General features: G+C 45.9%; 1 protein-coding gene across 5 annotated transcripts in view; it reads right to left on the bottom strand.

Moving 5' to 3' along the window:
• Window positions 1-967: 967 nt before the first annotated feature.
• LOC128887869 (muscle calcium channel subunit alpha-1) overlaps window positions 968-16,321 on the bottom strand; it is a 68,826-nt gene continuing 53,472 nt past the window's right edge. For 4 of the 5 annotated variants that reach the window (XM_054144315.1, XM_054144316.1, XM_054144317.1 and 1 more), the window contains 19 exons: window positions 14,697-14,749; window positions 14,312-14,458; window positions 13,758-13,959; window positions 13,244-13,513; window positions 12,651-12,734; window positions 12,381-12,569; window positions 12,201-12,303; window positions 11,983-12,134; window positions 11,685-11,909; window positions 11,324-11,528; window positions 11,117-11,250; window positions 10,951-11,052; window positions 10,772-10,870; window positions 10,577-10,695; window positions 10,334-10,477; window positions 8,716-9,014; window positions 7,285-7,734; window positions 6,298-6,425; window positions 968-6,217 (listed from right to left, as the gene is read on the bottom strand). In XM_054144315.1, the coding sequence (XP_054000290.1) occupies window positions 5,876-6,217; window positions 6,298-6,425; window positions 7,285-7,734; window positions 8,716-9,014; window positions 10,334-10,477; window positions 10,577-10,695; window positions 10,772-10,870; window positions 10,951-11,052; window positions 11,117-11,250; window positions 11,324-11,528; window positions 11,685-11,909; window positions 11,983-12,134; window positions 12,201-12,303; window positions 12,381-12,569; window positions 12,651-12,734; window positions 13,244-13,513; window positions 13,758-13,959; window positions 14,312-14,458; window positions 14,697-14,749 (3,447 nt within the window). In that variant the 3' untranslated portion in view covers window positions 968-5,875. Of the gene's footprint in view, window positions 6,218-6,297; window positions 6,426-7,284; window positions 7,735-8,715; window positions 9,015-9,794; window positions 9,839-10,333; window positions 10,478-10,576; window positions 10,696-10,771; window positions 10,871-10,950; window positions 11,053-11,116; window positions 11,251-11,323; window positions 11,529-11,684; window positions 11,910-11,982; window positions 12,135-12,200; window positions 12,304-12,380; window positions 12,570-12,650; window positions 12,735-13,243; window positions 13,514-13,757; window positions 13,960-14,311; window positions 14,459-14,696; window positions 14,750-16,321 lie in introns of all 5 variants that reach the window. The other variant, XM_054144319.1, reaches the window with a different exon arrangement.

The raw sequence follows: 16,321 nt of genomic DNA, 5'->3' as shown, positions 1-16,321 counted from the left end.
GTCAGCGATAACCGTGTCCATGCAGTTCTTTTACGTCGATCTAGCCAGTCTCGTTCGAACACTCTCGGAACCGCATGCTCATACGTGTATATAACGTTTCAATGTCTCTCACTCTCTCTCTTTCTCTCTCTCTCTCTCTCTCTCTCTCTCTCTCTCTCTCTCTCTCTCTCACTCTCTGCGCTAAACATTTCGCTTGATCAAACTCATGTTTTACATCCTCGATTTCAAAACGAGCGTGAAAATTGGAAAAAATTATACGGTAGATTAATCGCCCGTTCTATTCGACGATCGATCGATTTCTGTTTTTATTTATTCTCGAGTAGAGATTCGATTGGTTCGCGTATTTTTTTTAAAAATGCTGTGGTTGTAGGCTGCAGAGATGGACAAAATTTCGTTCGAGTGGAAGAGAAATAAAATTGTAACATTTTGTTTTCGTAGTACAATATTCAATGGGATAATCGATCAAGTAAATGTTGTATTCAACGAGTAATGTTCATCTTTTATTTGTTATTCGAATCTTTTATCCAGGTAGAAATTTTGCTCGTCTCTGGCAGGCAGAAAGTGCACATTTACGGTTTCTATTTCCGTTTAAGAACTGCTCGGATGCAACGACTATCCGTCGCGCGTCGATCGATTGGTCTTCGAAATTGCAAATAACACAAACAGAAAAGAAAGGTACAATTTCCCTGTAAAGCGTAAGCCTGGACGGCCGCGAGTCAGTTTCGAAATCCTCGACTTGAGGTCGCGTCGCGATCGTTCGCATCGGCCATTCGTACAACGAACGTGTTCTATTCTTTGACTCTTTGCGAACGCGACGGTTCGTTTTGCGGTGGATTCGAAAGCAGTCGACACAACCACAAAGAAAATTATTTAGAAAATTGACCGATCACTTCTTGAACATCGTATTTGAGAAGATTAATTTTTAAAATACTCGAGTATATCAAATTAATTTAGAAACAGTCGTTCATAGAAGAACAAGCAATTTTATTAATAGTCTTTGATTTAACGATTCACCTTATTTACCAACGAGCAAAGTCTTTGATTCGATAAAGAAGCAAAAGGAGCAAAAATCGAACAGAAAAACGGCAGTATATATCGTGTGCGTGTCTGTCGGTTGTGCATCAGGATCTTAATCTTTCGCGGTCCTGGGTCGAGCGAAGCTCGACGGAAATGCACCGAGAAATCCGAGACTCTGAACCGCGAAGGGTTGATTCTGTAAAATTTCTAATGAACTAACGAGAGTCGTGAATGTACGATAGTACTCGGGTTTCCTCCTTTGCTCACGAATTGATTTACTGTTGGACTGTCGAGGCGTCCTTGTCGAAACGCATCGAGTACATCTATTAATTAAAAAAGCTGGTCTCAGTTTGCGCAAGCATTGTCTTAACAAAAATAAACGGCGCGAGTAGCGTGTGTGAGAGCTAGAGCTGTTCGAATTTCAAGATATTCCCATTCTGTCTTTCTATTTCTTATTTGTAAATTTTTACCAGCTTTCTCGCGTGATCCTGAATTTCCAACAGGTCTAGCGAGAGCCCAAGCTGAGTGCCACGTGTTCGATGGAGTCGAACGTTCGAAGATTCAGAGAACGACAAGTTCGCGCTTGATTCTCGACGGAACGTCGTCCGTCCAGAGATAGTATAGAAAATGTTGGTCTCTCCAAACGCGTCTACTACACAGGAGACGCGACAGCGGTGTGTCTCGGGCGTCTCTACTAATCCGACGTTATTACGATTCATAGGTATAGAACTCTTCTCATCTACGCGCAATAATCTACGATTTCGGTGTAAACGCCACTTTACAACAGTATAAAAAGATCGCTATAGACAAAGACGCGCGCAATCGTTAGAAAGACGCTGGAATAAAAACGAATACGAAAGATCGAGTACAATGTATACAAGTAGCGTTCCCAGGACGATTATTAAATGTACGGTTGGGAACAGGTAAAAATGCCTCGTGTCGAATTATTTGTTACTTCGCTTGCGTCCGATAATTCATTTAGAGTCTGTTAATATTTCTTCCATTTACGTGAATAGTGACTTGAAAACATTCAAAGAGAAACGATAAATTCAGGCTACTCAACACGAGATATTTTTGATTATCAAAACGTATCAGGGCGCGAGTTATAGTCACTCTCTTCGTTTATCAAGTTCGATACTCGTCTCGATCGGCTCCTCACACACACACCACGGTACCTCTACTATCGCAATCCCTAGGAAAGCGTCCAGAGATGGAAATATCGGTCAATCTATTTTTTTTTTTTAAATGGTCGTCAGATTTTGTTGGTTCCCTTGTCGGCGAAGGGCTAGCGTCGAGCGCATTCTTACACCTTAGAAGACTGCATACACCACTCCTCGAAAATCAGAGACTGCCTTTCTCTTAGACTCAACGATTCGATTGAATTTTAATTACGATTACAATGGTGGAACAATTAAAATCAAGACGTGGACGCGAAGGGGTTGAACGCTCCCATGTTGCGAAGCGAGTGTTAGATTCGCAGCAACGATAGGTGATCTTAGACGTTTGAGCAGCAGCGTACATGCCACGTACTACCAGCTAAGAAGATCAATCGTCGAAATGCGGTGGGTGGTGAACGAACTAGGAGGAATCGAGAGAGAAAATACTTAAAAGAGTCGATCGTCAGTGTTGAATCGAAGCGTACAGCCTCTGGGACCCGATAATGGATCCGGAATCGACGAGGTCGGAAGGAAGCGCCAAAAAATGGCCAACGCGAATCCAAAAACTGAATACAGAGACGGGCAAACTATTAAACGTTCGTTTAATTTCGTTAACTCTAATTCTTATTCAACCAATAACGAATAAAACAGTTGTTCACATTTTATTCGTTGTTCGGGAATCGTCATCTAAATCCGAATTTTGCCCATCTCTGGTAAGCGAAAACGCGGCGAGAGGATGTCCAGAGTACGTGGTTCTGAAAATGTCATCGATGACAGATTATTGTCGACGTCGTTTCAAGGTACACGAGAAAAATACACGATCGTTTCGTTTGGGTTTTGCTCGAAGGTTCAACGGCCTCGGCGACTGCTTCCCCGCCGAACGTCTCGAAGATCTTTCTGAAGAAGGAACAGGGTCGGTCGAACATCCGCAGAACCACGTCTGTTGGATGTTTCCAATCGTACGATCGGATGTAAAATCGTGGTGCGTGGAAGGGGAACGGCTCCCACTCACGATCGATTCGTCCTGCGGTCTCGGAAACTGCGTAGGAAAACCAGAGATGGGCAAACAAAAATTTCATTCGAGTGAGAACAACGTACAGCGATTTATTCGCGACATATCCCATTGAACAGTTATACAAATGAACCTTCGTGCGTCTCCTTTGCTCTATGTATCAAAGATAATTGAGATTGCGTTGTACATTATACGGTAACGTCAGCCTCTATTTGTTCAAACGCGAGACGCGATTGCTACAATTCAAACTCCGTTGTCCATTCGACGAGTAAGGTTGCAGAGGTTGTTTATCTTTCGTTCGTTGTTCGAGTCGGTATCTAGACTTTTGCCCATCTCTGAGGGAAACGTTAGGCGCGGGCTCGCACTCTCTCGCGCTCGTTCTTTCCTGGCATGCGCGCGGTCCTCTCACTCTTTCACACTTGTACGCGTTCCTCTTGCGGCTATAAGAATATATACGGAGTCAAAATTTTCGTTGGGGGGCGCAATTTGTAAAAATCGAGTCTAAAACTGGGACCCGGGGTCGGGGAAGAGTAAAATCGTCGGTGCGTTCGATAGAAAGGAGTCGGAGTCGGTATCGGTAAACGATTTCGCGCGAGTGGTAGGCGTTTCCGGAAGTGGACCGTCGATGGTCCACAAAACAGCGACGCGAGGGCCGAAACGTAGTCGTCGAGCACGAACGAGTGTACCCGATGGATCTGAACTGGGTTCCGTAGGAATATACAAGGTCTATCGAAACTGTAGGCAATGTATAAAGTGGATGATAGAATTCGCAAAGTTAAACAAAAAGGTTTCGTTGAACGGAGGCATTTGGGGGAGGTAAACGAATCTAGGGAACGGGAGACGATAATAAAACGAATATAATAAGTTTAAAGAGAGGATAAATATGGACGTTGGAAAATGGAAGCAATTTAAATGAATATATAGGAGACATAGAAGGAGAACTTAGAGATCTATGTCTACACATTTTTGTTTGTCTTTGCGAGTTTAAGGTCCAGGTCAGACTTCACCCACAATTCTAATAGATTATGCTCGTATCTATAGGTATCATTTGATCGTCGCGGTAAATTGTCTGGCGAAAGCGTCGATCGTGGCCAAAATTGATCGCGAACCGTGGTTCCTGGCGCAGAAGTCGAAACGAAATTGATACAGCTATCTTTTATTTCGGATGTGATTCGATAAATGAATATGGCCCGGTAAGAGTATGGCTTACTGTCATTTTAAATCAAGGCCAGCACTCGATCTATACAATTTGAAATTTCTGTATTTAAACAACGATGGCCTGGCAGCCAGGAAACACTTCTCGCGCGTCGGTTGGCCGATCGTGCGCAGACTCAACCTAGGCTGTACAAACGAATCTCGCGGCATTTGCGTTTATCGGCCATTTATCCTCACGCAACGTATATGTACAATTACGGTACGAATAATAATTATCTATAATATCGTTACAAGTATCGGTAGCGTACACATTCAACACGCAACTTGCTTCGTAATTCGCGGTAACGGTACTTCGTTCTAAGTTGATAAAAGTCTCTTCTCTGGTCCGAAAGAAGTTACAGATACTTAGGCACTTGTTATCTCATCTAGAATCCATCGTACGAAGAGCAATCGGTGAGTTCGATTTATCCTAACAACGACAATCGGAGGAATAAGTATTTTACGATAAGAATGAGAGCGATAAGGATCAATCGTCCCGCGCGAATTCCATTCATTTTTCATTTTCCTTCGTCGTCTCGAGTCATCGAGAACGCACGAGAACCTGGAACGCGTTCGACAACCATAGAGCAGTGGCTCTCAACCATTGTGCCGCGAACGTTTGGCAACAGATCCGACGAATTTTTATCTTTTATCATTTTCGAATTCCCAAGCAATTTATCATCGAACTCTTGCCGTTATAATTATCAGGATTGAGAGTTGTTAAGATTAGGTTTAAAAACAGCACTTCACAGCCGAGCCTCGTCTGCTTTACACGCGTATCGGCATTAATTTAATACGTTCATTTTACAAGTACCCAATACATAATTTTGTCATAAAGACGTTAAACAAATAAACGTACAAACCGTGCCAAAAATCGTAAGAAGACCGAGAGACTCTTCTTCGAAACCGTGCCGTGAGTTAGAAAAGATTAAGAGCCACTGCCCTTGAGAATTCAACTCCGTCTGGAATTCCTCCACGCTTTCGGTGCTTTAGCCGCTTTTCCTCTCGCGTATTTTTTTTTTTTCAATCTTTTCTTATATATTTTTTTTTTTTCGGCGCACGCACACAAAATACAAAAACAACCACCCCCCGGTACGAAGGACCGGATGGTCGCGCGATCGTTGCTCTCGTTGCTTTATTGCTTGCGTCACCCCGTCCTCTTGCGACCGTGGTCGGAATCCTCTTTGCTACCCTCTGTCCAAAGAGTTTCCCTGTCGTGGAAACGTCAACGTTTTTCCCGTCGTCTGGCGTTTCGCGCGATTGGCCATCGCAAACGCAATGGCTCGCCCGTTTGCACCAATCTCTAGATGAAATCGGTCACAAACGGACCGATTCTGTTCCCTCAACGACTCTTATCCGGCCAAGGGACCGTCATTCAGGGACGACGAGTCATCCTCGGAATCAATGGACGAAGCTCGTTCCGGAAATCGGTTCACGGAGGCGTTGGAGGTAATGGAGCCAGAAATATAGAATCGTTGGAGGGGTCGTCGTGTCGTTAAGAGGATGGCGGTTGCTGTTGCTGGGTGGGTGGCTGCGATACCGTTCCTTGACCACGGTAGTACGATTGATACTGCCGCGGCTGCTGCTCCTGCAGCGGCTGGTAGCCGATAGCAGTGGGCTGTTGGATCTGCTGGTAAGGCGGACCAGCCCAGTGCTGGTCCGTAGCCTGTTGCAGCTGATACGTAAGCGGCTGCCCGCGACGTTCTTGCAGAAGCAGCTGATGGGCTGCTCTGTCCATCTCCTCGCGGGTCATGTCTAACGCCTCCTGCATCTCGCGGGACGTGTACCTGACGAAGTCGGGATCGCAGTACTGGCCCAGCCCTTGCTCCACAAGGACCTGAAGAGTAAAGGGAGTTAGCGTTGGTGCGAATTTCTCGAGATTATCGAAAAACGAGGAAAATCGGTGGAAAGACTCACCCGACCGACGAGACTCTCCGCGCTCCCGATGACCTCGAAGTTGGGCTTCCTGTCGGCTGGACTGCCCGGAAGGCTGTGGGAGAGGCGCTCTGCGCCGATGCTTCCGTTACTCTCCCCGGCCCAGGAAACTGACGAACGAGGAGAGCCGTCAAGGTATTAAGCTAGGTCGCGCTACGCTCTGCCTCTTAAGTCCTACGATCTCGACAGCGTGCTCGTGCCACATCGAGCGTTATGGCATCAGCCGTAAGCGATCCAGACAAAATGCTGAAGCGTACCAAGCCAAGTAGTTCTGGCAGAACGCATGCCTCGAGCGACACAGTGTCGTCATGCTGATACACGCGCTTTAACCCGTCCACGTCTCTCTTCGTGTCCGTGTGTCGTATGTGCGAACCAAAAAACGTGCTCGTGCAGAGTGCAAGTTTAGCTCGGAGATGGGCAGAGTCTCATCTGAGATACCAAACGACGAACGACTGTTGTCGAGATCAGAATCTTTTAATAAAGGAAGAAGGAATCTAGACGAGAATTCTGCCCTCCTCCGAAATGGAGACGCGTGCTCGGAGCGTGCGAGAAAATGGATGGGTGTAAACAATGGGACAGTCGTATTTCGTTTGCGTCGAGTTTGTGTGGTGTTGGTGTGGCGAAATGGCCGCGGGTCGACTCGAATCCGACATGAAAGCGTGCTTCGGTTCGATTCGACCTGATAACGTTTCATCGTGGAAGGCGAGATCAACGCAACAATGATACCGATGGAGTTTCGGGTTTCGTGGATGCCCGATGAACGCCTTCGTGACCGAGAACTGCGCTTAAACCTTTACTATATGAAACATTTCTCGCAAAAGTTTGAAAGCTGACTTCTTGGAACTAAATCCAAGTGAAACGACAGCAATTTGTATCAGATAAAAAGCATCTGGACCGGTCGCGAAAGGCGTGAATCGAAGGAGCGAACGGCAAAGCATTAGGACAAGGGGGAAGGAGGGGGTTAGTCACCTCTGCCGTGGTAAGAGGCCCGATGGGGCAAACAGGAGCAGTCGCGGCATCGACGGGTGTCGACATCGGCGAGGAAGCCAGCGACGGCGATCGCCTGCGTCTGGGCGAGCTTCAGCCCGTTGGCAACGGTTCTCTTGACGCCTGTGCTCGGTGTAGCCGAGCTGCTCGACTGACCGCCGCCGACGCCGACACCGACGACGCCCACGCCGACGATGCCGCTGCTGGCGTCGCCACGTTTACGGAAACTCGACGGCGCCGACTTGCCAGCCGGATCGCATCGACCACGACCACGGGACCGAGACGCCACGGCGAGCTCCTGCCTCGTGGATCCTCCTCGTCTTCTGACCTTCTCGGAGCTGCTCCAACCGCTAGAACCTCCGGAACTTCCGGTCCCGCCGGACCCGCTGAACTCGCTTCCCGCTGACGACTCCCCGTCCTCGCGATCTACGGCTGCCGTATCCAAGGCGGTACAAGTTGTGCCTCGCATAACGATCGAGGGATTCGAGACGATTATCGATAGGCGAAGAATTATTTTCTTGGAATATTTTTTATTGGACTTGGGTACCTCGTAAGGCGAGACAGAAAAGTTGCGTTAGGTAATTCGAGCAAGAGATTTGATCGGTATACAAGACGCTACTGTAACCGCGCTTTAGCACTGCCGTGAAATTTTTGGCTCTTTCGCGAGTATCACGTCGAATGATTCTTTGTGTAAAGATAAATTGAAAAGGTGGAATGATACGTAGTTTTACTTACGAGGCTTCGTTTTCGAGGAAAATAACTTTGAATATTGGCAAGTGTACCGAAAACTCGATGATTAGCTGATTCAGCTGGAATATTATAAGGTCGAGCAGGTGTGACTATTGCTGGCTGTTTCTACTTGCGTTGGGCACTTTGTAAAGACTGACGGCGGAATGGGTTAAGTAGAACCGGCGAGCAATGGTCAGACACGTTGTCCAAGCTGTATTATATTCGTATGTCAGTCGCAGGCGTCCCTCAGGACTGTCTCTCGAAAACAGAGCCTTCTATAAACAAATGTTATTCTTCATTTCCACTTGATTGTAACACGAAGAATCATCCACCTCTAGTTTGAACCACTAATCGATCAAACAGAGGTGAGATAACTCAGCGACGCGCGATGGAGATATCGAATGGTATCTTTAAATCATATTTACCGAGCTTTGCCCCAGTAATACATGTACATACGTAGAAAGTAGTGCTCCTTTCGAGCAAAGCAGAGCGTATTTACTGAAACAAGACAGTAACTGAAGCCCAGGGTCCACCTGGCCAACCATTAGAGCAGTCTCTTTTAATAAATCTGCCTTCCTCGAAGAGGCCATTATTCAATGTGTACGTATCGAATGGTACACATAAGAAGAAGCTTTGACAGACAGAGAGAGAAAGATAGAGACAGAGAGAAATTGTAGATCGTACCGTGATTACTCCAGACGGCACAATCGACGCAGCAGCCCCGCGTCGCGTAGGAATAGTAACATCGCTTTCCATTGGAGGATGAACCAGGGCTCGAGCTGGTCGTGGCGGTCGACGTGTTCGTGCTCGATGTGCTCGTGCTCGTGCACGTGGCGATCGACGGGGTGCCGCTTCCGGACTTGCTGGACGATAGTTGCGCGGGGTGCGGGGCAATGCCGGTGCTCGGGGCTATGGACGGGGGTGGGTTCCTTCGGGGTGGTGGCGTCGGTGGGGTTAGCTGCCGCTCGATTCCGTCCTGAAGACTGCTTCGAGCAACCGCGACGACGACGACGAAGACGGCGACGCGCGTCGAATATAGCCACGCGACACGGTCACACAGAAAACGGGCAAAAACCACTCTCTTAGTTTGTTAGAGGCTCGCCACACGTGCAACACCCTCACATCGTCCTCCTCGAGAACCTCGAGCTGTCGTTTAATGGTCGATGAAACAAACGTAGTCATCTTTGCAATTACAGTTTCGTATCCCACTCACCTTAAACAGTTAACCAACTATTTTTTCAACGATATACTTTTGACCAGTTCCGTCTCCTTGCAAGAAAGAACATGTGCTTATTTCTATCACAAATTTTCATGCGTTACTCGTCGGCAATGTAAATTAACGAATCGATTCGGTGTTCCTTGTTTACATGGATCAAATGTTCCCTTAAAATATGGTTTCCTCGAGATCACTACATTTGCTCTACCAACCAGCCTCGAGGCGCTCGACGAAATCGCGGAGTTGAGAAGCGTCCGAATCAACCAATTAAATGATAACCGCGACGGGTGTAGAGAAACGAAGAACACGGCATGCAAAATCGGTTCTACCGATTCCTATACGCGCGAACCCGCGTACCTCTCGTCGGTTCTCAACTATATTCAACTATTCGCGACTATTCGACGCGTACTGCCGTCGAGATTCCCTCAAGATTCTCGACGAGCTCGGTGGTTAGTGGTTACGCATGCAAGCGCGCAAGCGAGAAATGCTAGTTCGATCAAGTAAAAGCCAACTATGTGTCAAATCCCATATCCCTAACTTGTCTTACCATATTCGCTATTCGGATGAAGGTAATTACCGCTACCTGGACCACTGAAACGTACGATAGTAAACAAAAGACCGTAGAGAGATATTCAGAGATTGCAGAAATTCGCGCGGGATTCTAATCCTTTCTTTAAACCTTCGCCTTTCGTTCCCTGGCCTCGATAATTCAGCCTAATTTATGTCGTGTGTCCAGATATTCTCAAACTATTCGGGTCACGTATGCTCGCTAAGAGTCTAACACAACATGCTCCGCTATGTTTGAAACCGCCATCGCAACATGTGCAACTCAGTACACGAATTTAAACGACCTTGCATCGTGCTTAGCGTTAACGATTATCCGTTACTATTTCTTTTCAACATCGTGTCGTCTATGTTACGTCCTCTATTATCTCGTGTTTCTTAATAATGTTCTAGTCTAGATACGATCCGTAAGGGAAATCGTTTAGACAGTTTCAAATCTAACCGTATCGATGCGATCACCACCATAGAGACGGATACTTGGACGTCTAAAACCGGCAGAATTCGTATTGGTTCTCTACTTACTCGACCACTTTGTACGGGGGATGGTAAGATTGTTGCTGGACGGGATTTCCAAACATGGCCAACGGTCTCAGAGGAATGTTCTCCTCTATGCCCGTCAGCTTTTGGTCCATTCCCATTTGATTCATCGCGCTGTCGCTGAGACCACTAGACACAATTGGGTACGTTCCGCGTTAAAAATTCGATCAATGCGATGTTTGAATGCTTTCGGATAAGCTATAGTCGCGGGAATCGCGTGAAACTAACCCTGCTACGTTTGGCACAACTTGATGAGACCTTGCGGTGATTTGATTCGGTGCATCGAGTCCGCCTGCTCTGTGCAGCGAGGAATACGGCAGGAAGTCTATGGAATTCGTCGGGGAAGCCTGCGAATCAAATTTAGCGAATCGACGATCTTAATCAAGTTTCGTTGCGTTCCGATTCTTAAAGGAGAATGTCTACCTTGGTCGTAGAGTTCACTTTGAGCGACCTCGCCCTGTTGAAACCGTGGTGTCCCTTCCTCATGCTGGACCAGACGCTGCCGAAGAGTGAATGGTTCCTCTGTAAAATGAAAGGATAGCAAATTTGTCAGAAAGTTGCTTACAATGGCGACCGTCTGTGCGTGCCGCGAGCATCGATACCCTGTGCATAGGTTCCGGATTGTCGTCGAGAAGTTCCTCCAAGTTTCCAGAAATGGCTCTCTTCAGCTCCGGGCCAGCCTCGTGCAGAGTCCTTAAGCCAGCCTGTAAAGAAGCCATTTCCATTAACGAAGCTGAATCGAAGGCCGCGGGCTTGCAAATGCGTTACCTGAAGCGTGACGGTGTTGTGACAGTCCTTGTCGCCGTCCTTCATCTCCTGCTCCTTGCGTTTCTTGAACCTCCGGAAGTAGTCCTGGATCAGGAAAGTCGCGTAGAACTTGCCGACGGTTACCTCGTCGTCGACTGGAAAATATTGTTTTCCTTTTATGATGAAACTCGAGACGATAAATTTCGAAGTTTAGGTGAAGAGAAATACCTCCCGGCGGTGGTACCACTTGATCCAAAAGCTTCGGGCTGGTTCTCTTCCAGATTTTCTTTATCACCGCCCTAAGCTCAGCGTTCGCATCGTCGATGTTCCCCTCGGTCTTGATTCGTAACGACGTCCTCACCACGGCGAACAACGTCGCGTTGAACAAGACCGTACCGTCGCTGTTTAGCGGCATATTCATCGAGACCAGCCTCTGAAGATATTTGCGATTAAAGATTAAAAAGAGTACAAGGATAAAAGTACCTCGGTGAAATGGTGAGACCTGAGGGAACTCGACGATTAATTATTTCGATTGTTATTTGTAGTGTACCTCTGAGATCTCGTAAGGTTATTCGTTCGTTATACGAACCTTGCACGCCACGCGATGAGGACAGAGTTTACCGAACCCCAGGGGCGGCGATATCTTCCTGAGGAGCGTCACGACGTCCAAGTGCTTGATGCGACCCTTCGCATCGGGATCGTATTCGGACCAGAGGCGAATGAACTCGTCCAAATGGTGGGGACCCAGGATCGACCAATCCCTCGTCAAGTAATCGAAATTGTCCATGATTACGGCGACGAAGAGATTGATGATCTGAAGAGGAACGATCGTTCTCGTGCAAAAATTGAACACTTGCTCTCGCGATCAAATAAATTCATCTACTTACGAGGAAAGAGCATAAAACGTAGAAAGATATAAAGTAGGGAAATGCAATGTCGGATCCACAGCTATTTGTGGAATTCCACTCGTCGCTCCTGCTATCGCACTTGACATCGATGTTCGACGAACAGTCCATCATGATTTCTTGCCAAGCTTCGCCTGCATTGGCATCGTAACGAATTTATGACCGTTGCAAATTTTATATACGAAGATTCGTTAACGTACCTGTAGCCGATCTGAATAGGACCAACACCGCTTGCGGAAATGATTGGAAGTTATTGTTCCGGTTTATCGACGTAGTGTCGTTGATCGCAATTTTTCCAAACACCTACAACATAAACATGTTTTTCACAGATCCCAACCTCCACCTTCCATAAACCAAAGCTTTCCATTTTGATCGCTTACCTGCATACCTATCACGGCGTAAATAAAAAATAGCATTATAATAAGTAGAGCTACGTAGGGGAGAGCTTGAAAGGATTTAATGAAAGTCCAGAGAAGCGTCCTGATGCCTTCCCCTCTGCTCAACAGTTTCACCAGTCGCATGACGCGAAACAGCCGAAAGAAGTTAATGGAAATGATGGCGTAGCCCGGCTGAAAGTTTCACGTCTCCGTTAGAACGCGTTCCCCTTGTCCTTCCGTTTGTTTGCGAACGTGAGATATCGAGAAACTTACATTGACTTCCGAGTAAACGATGTCGATGAAACTTCCAAGGACGATAATGAAATCGAAAACATTCCACGCGTCGCCGAAGTAGTTCTGCGAGCAACGTTCGCGTCAAGTTATAATCGTGGAAGTTGTTTGCCTTTTCAAAGTAAACAACTTCGTGGGTAGGTGTTCGCGGCTTCCTGGAGCGATACATTTGTTAAAACGTTGACCTTAGGGGAACTACTTCGATAACTTTGTCCACGACTGTACCGATGTAATCTATGTATATAAGAACGAAGCCCTGAACCTAGAAAGCTAAAATTTTCCACAGAGGTTTTCTTTATGATGTATACAAGGAATAAGAAAGGATACTATCGTAAAATATCGATAGAAACAGAGTTACAGAAAACAAAAGACAGTCACATACTGATTCGCGAATGAACACGCGGTCAAATGCGAACGACATAAAATAAATAGTATTCCAGGCAAACCGCGAGGCACAGCTATTAAGAATATGAATGCAAACAGTTGTATCGCTTGGGAAGACCACGAGCAGCTACGAAATTTCCGTTAAATGTTTCAGTATTTCGCTCATTAATCCTATCGAGCCGAGAGACTACCTTGAACCGAAAGGCAGCCAGCTTGAAGACGAACTCCATGGCGAACACCGCGGTGAAGATCATGTTGAGGACGTCCAAAGCCTCCGTGTAAATTTCCGGTTGTCTATAGAACTTCATTGCCAGCGTCACGGTGTTGATCATGATCAAAGTGAAAATGGTGTACTCGAACGGTTGAGAGGTAACGAACCACCAGACTTTGTACTGTATTCGATGCTTCGGTATGTATCGCCGCACTGGCTTCGCCTTTAGCGCGAACTCGATGCAGTTTCGCTGCACATTTAATTGGAAAGACTTGTAAGCGTGCGTGAACTCGGTCGATCAGAGGGACGTGCATGCGTGCGATGGGCAAAATTTTCATCGAATTGTAAATAACGAATGGGAGTAGGTAAGAATAAATTCGACGCGTCCATCTCTTATTCGTTATTCGATATTTCTACGTAAGAATTTTGCCCGTATCCGATGAAGAATCTAGTCTTCCGGCAAATGAAACATGTCGTCGAAACGCTACACTCACCTGATTCTTATCGAGCTCGCAGTTTTTGTACTCTTGCTCACCCTCGTTCTGGAAAGTGACAATAACGAAACCAACGAAGATGTTCACCATGAAGAATGCTATGATAATGATGTAAATTATGTAGTACGCGGCCACTATCGGCCGAAAATTATGAATTGGTCCATGATCCTCCTTGTTAGAGTCGATCGACACGTCTAGCAATCTGTTGGGAGAGAAAACGCTAAGGGATGCGCACCGAATGCTCGGAAATTTCTTTTTTAACCCTCCATAACAATCCCTCGTCTGGACTGACCCTACGTTGCGTTTAATTAATGCTTTGTTTACTAGATAATATAATAGATACTTATATACAAATATTGCATCATATTTTTCGATAAATTCTGCAAGATTTGTTTTCGTCGGATACGTCCAGTTGGACATGTTACGCAACACAGGGTTAATCCTATGATCGATAGGTATCAATTTCAGAAATATTGTGCTTCCGATTGGTTCTCGTTTCGGATGAGGTACAAGAGAGAAGCTTATGCGAATCGACGCGACGCGAGCTTACTTACGACGGCCAGCCCTCGAACGTCGAGACGGTGAAGAGCGTGAGCATCGCCTTGGCGACGTCGTCGAAATGGAAACGGTTCTGGTGCCATTCTCTCTCATTCATCACCGGCTTGTTAATGTCCCCCATTTCGAACTCGAGGTACGTGCCCCTAAAAAATGGGTTATTTTCAACGACATCCTCCACCTTCAACCACCTCTTCCTATACTTTATTTCGGGGTGTCGTCGATGTCGTCACTGAGGGAATTTTATCTCTATTTTATTTCGTATTCTTTTTGATTTTATTTTACTTAATTTTATTACAGTAAAATCTTTGAGAAAATGATCCCCTGCGACGACGACGAAAAACGGCACTCTGTTTAAGTACTCGTGCTCGTCATATAACTTACTGGCACTCCTCTTTCGTCATTTTCGATGCATCGGTACAAGAGAAAAATTTCCCCTACATAACACAAGAAACCCATTAATGCGAGAGAAATTGCTGCGAGGTGCAGCCAAGAGGCTTCGCGCAAAGTTTCAAAGCCACGGAACGTAACCGATACTCTCGGCTATCCCGGTACTCGATTTGCGTAACTCCCCAGAGTTAGCCGATAATTATGGATGTTAAACCATGGATTTAGGAATATGGCCAACCTTTGATACACAGGCGACGACGTGTAGCTGTTTCTAAATTTGATTGGAAGTCCGATCGATTAAAACGTCCAAATCGAAGCTAGTAAAGTGATTTGAATTCCGAATCCTAGATCCACAGGGAGAATCCAGAAGTCAAGAGCAGCGGTGACGTTCGTCGATACAGTGAAAATAGCGTTTCGTTAATTGGCCATTCTCTTGGTAGAGCAAAGACAGACAGCAGCGAGTGATCGAGCAAAAGTAAGGAAAGATGAAAGAAAAATCGTGAAGTGACAGGGAAAAGAACAGCATTCCGTTTACCGTGCGCACATATAATACATAGATAATACAGATATATACTTTGATATATATAAATATATACAAAAGGTACGCCGTGATGCAGACTGTCTCGTTTGGCCTACGTCAATCGACGTGGATCGTGCACGAGTGGAATCGAGAGTCCAGAAAATAATCGATGTATCGACGGTGTATCTTGTCAAGCGTTTGATAGGAATGCTCGTCGAGGCTCAGTTCCTCCTTATTCGCGAAAGAAGCCTCTGTCGAATCGTCGCTTTCTCGGTGTACGTCGTTCACGAATAACGACAGAGTCCGCGAAACGTTCAAACGAGCTCCTTTCAGAGATGGACAAATTTTTTATTCTGGATGCCGAAATCGAACGACGAAGAAGAAAAACGAGATACTTTTGATACGTTCGTTGTTCGACATGTATTATACAGTTGATTTTTGTGATGGACAAATTTAAATCGAAATAGAAACTTCTACTATAATTGAACTAGAATTGAGTAGATTTTAAAGCTCTTTTTTACAAAGAAATCTTTACAGCTGCCATGAATATTTATAAAAATTAACAAAGGATAGCTTTCGATAGAGGTATTTTCGTTACTCGAATAAAATGTTTGTCCACCTTTGATTGTTATTGTACAGATTGTACAGATGCGAACGATGCGCCACTATATACAAGGTGTTCCTAGAATGTTTTGCCAACCACTTGTCGAACGTGTCTCGCTGGCGTCGATTGTTTGGAAACGTCGCGCGATCACACCGCGTACGAGAGGTACGCCGAGAATTTGTCGTCCGTGATTTTTGCCGGTATTGTTCCGTCCATAATTGCTTGCAAGTGAAAAAGCACAGGCGATATCAATCGCGGCTCGTGCAGAAGCGGCGTAACGAGATTTTCCGAGAAGAATCGTCGCTTCGACAATGAAATTAATCGTCATAAATCGTTCTTACCGCAGGATTAAATCCATTTACGAAGCAAACGAGTAGAAATTTCCGAGATTTCAACATTCCTAATAAAATGGACCGGGCGACAATTCTTCTCGAAGTGCTCTCGAAGAATTCTCTAAACGAATTCACACGATCGAAGATAATGCGTCCCAGCGTC

The sequence above is a fragment of the Hylaeus anthracinus genome, unplaced genomic scaffold (assembly GCF_026225885.1).
Source record: "Hylaeus anthracinus isolate JK02 unplaced genomic scaffold, UHH_iyHylAnth1.0_haploid 11989, whole genome shotgun sequence".
NCBI lineage: Eukaryota > Metazoa > Arthropoda > Insecta > Hymenoptera > Colletidae > Hylaeus > Hylaeus anthracinus.
Note: the sequence above shows the minus strand (reverse complement) of the source record. Positions and strands in the feature narration are given on the sequence as shown.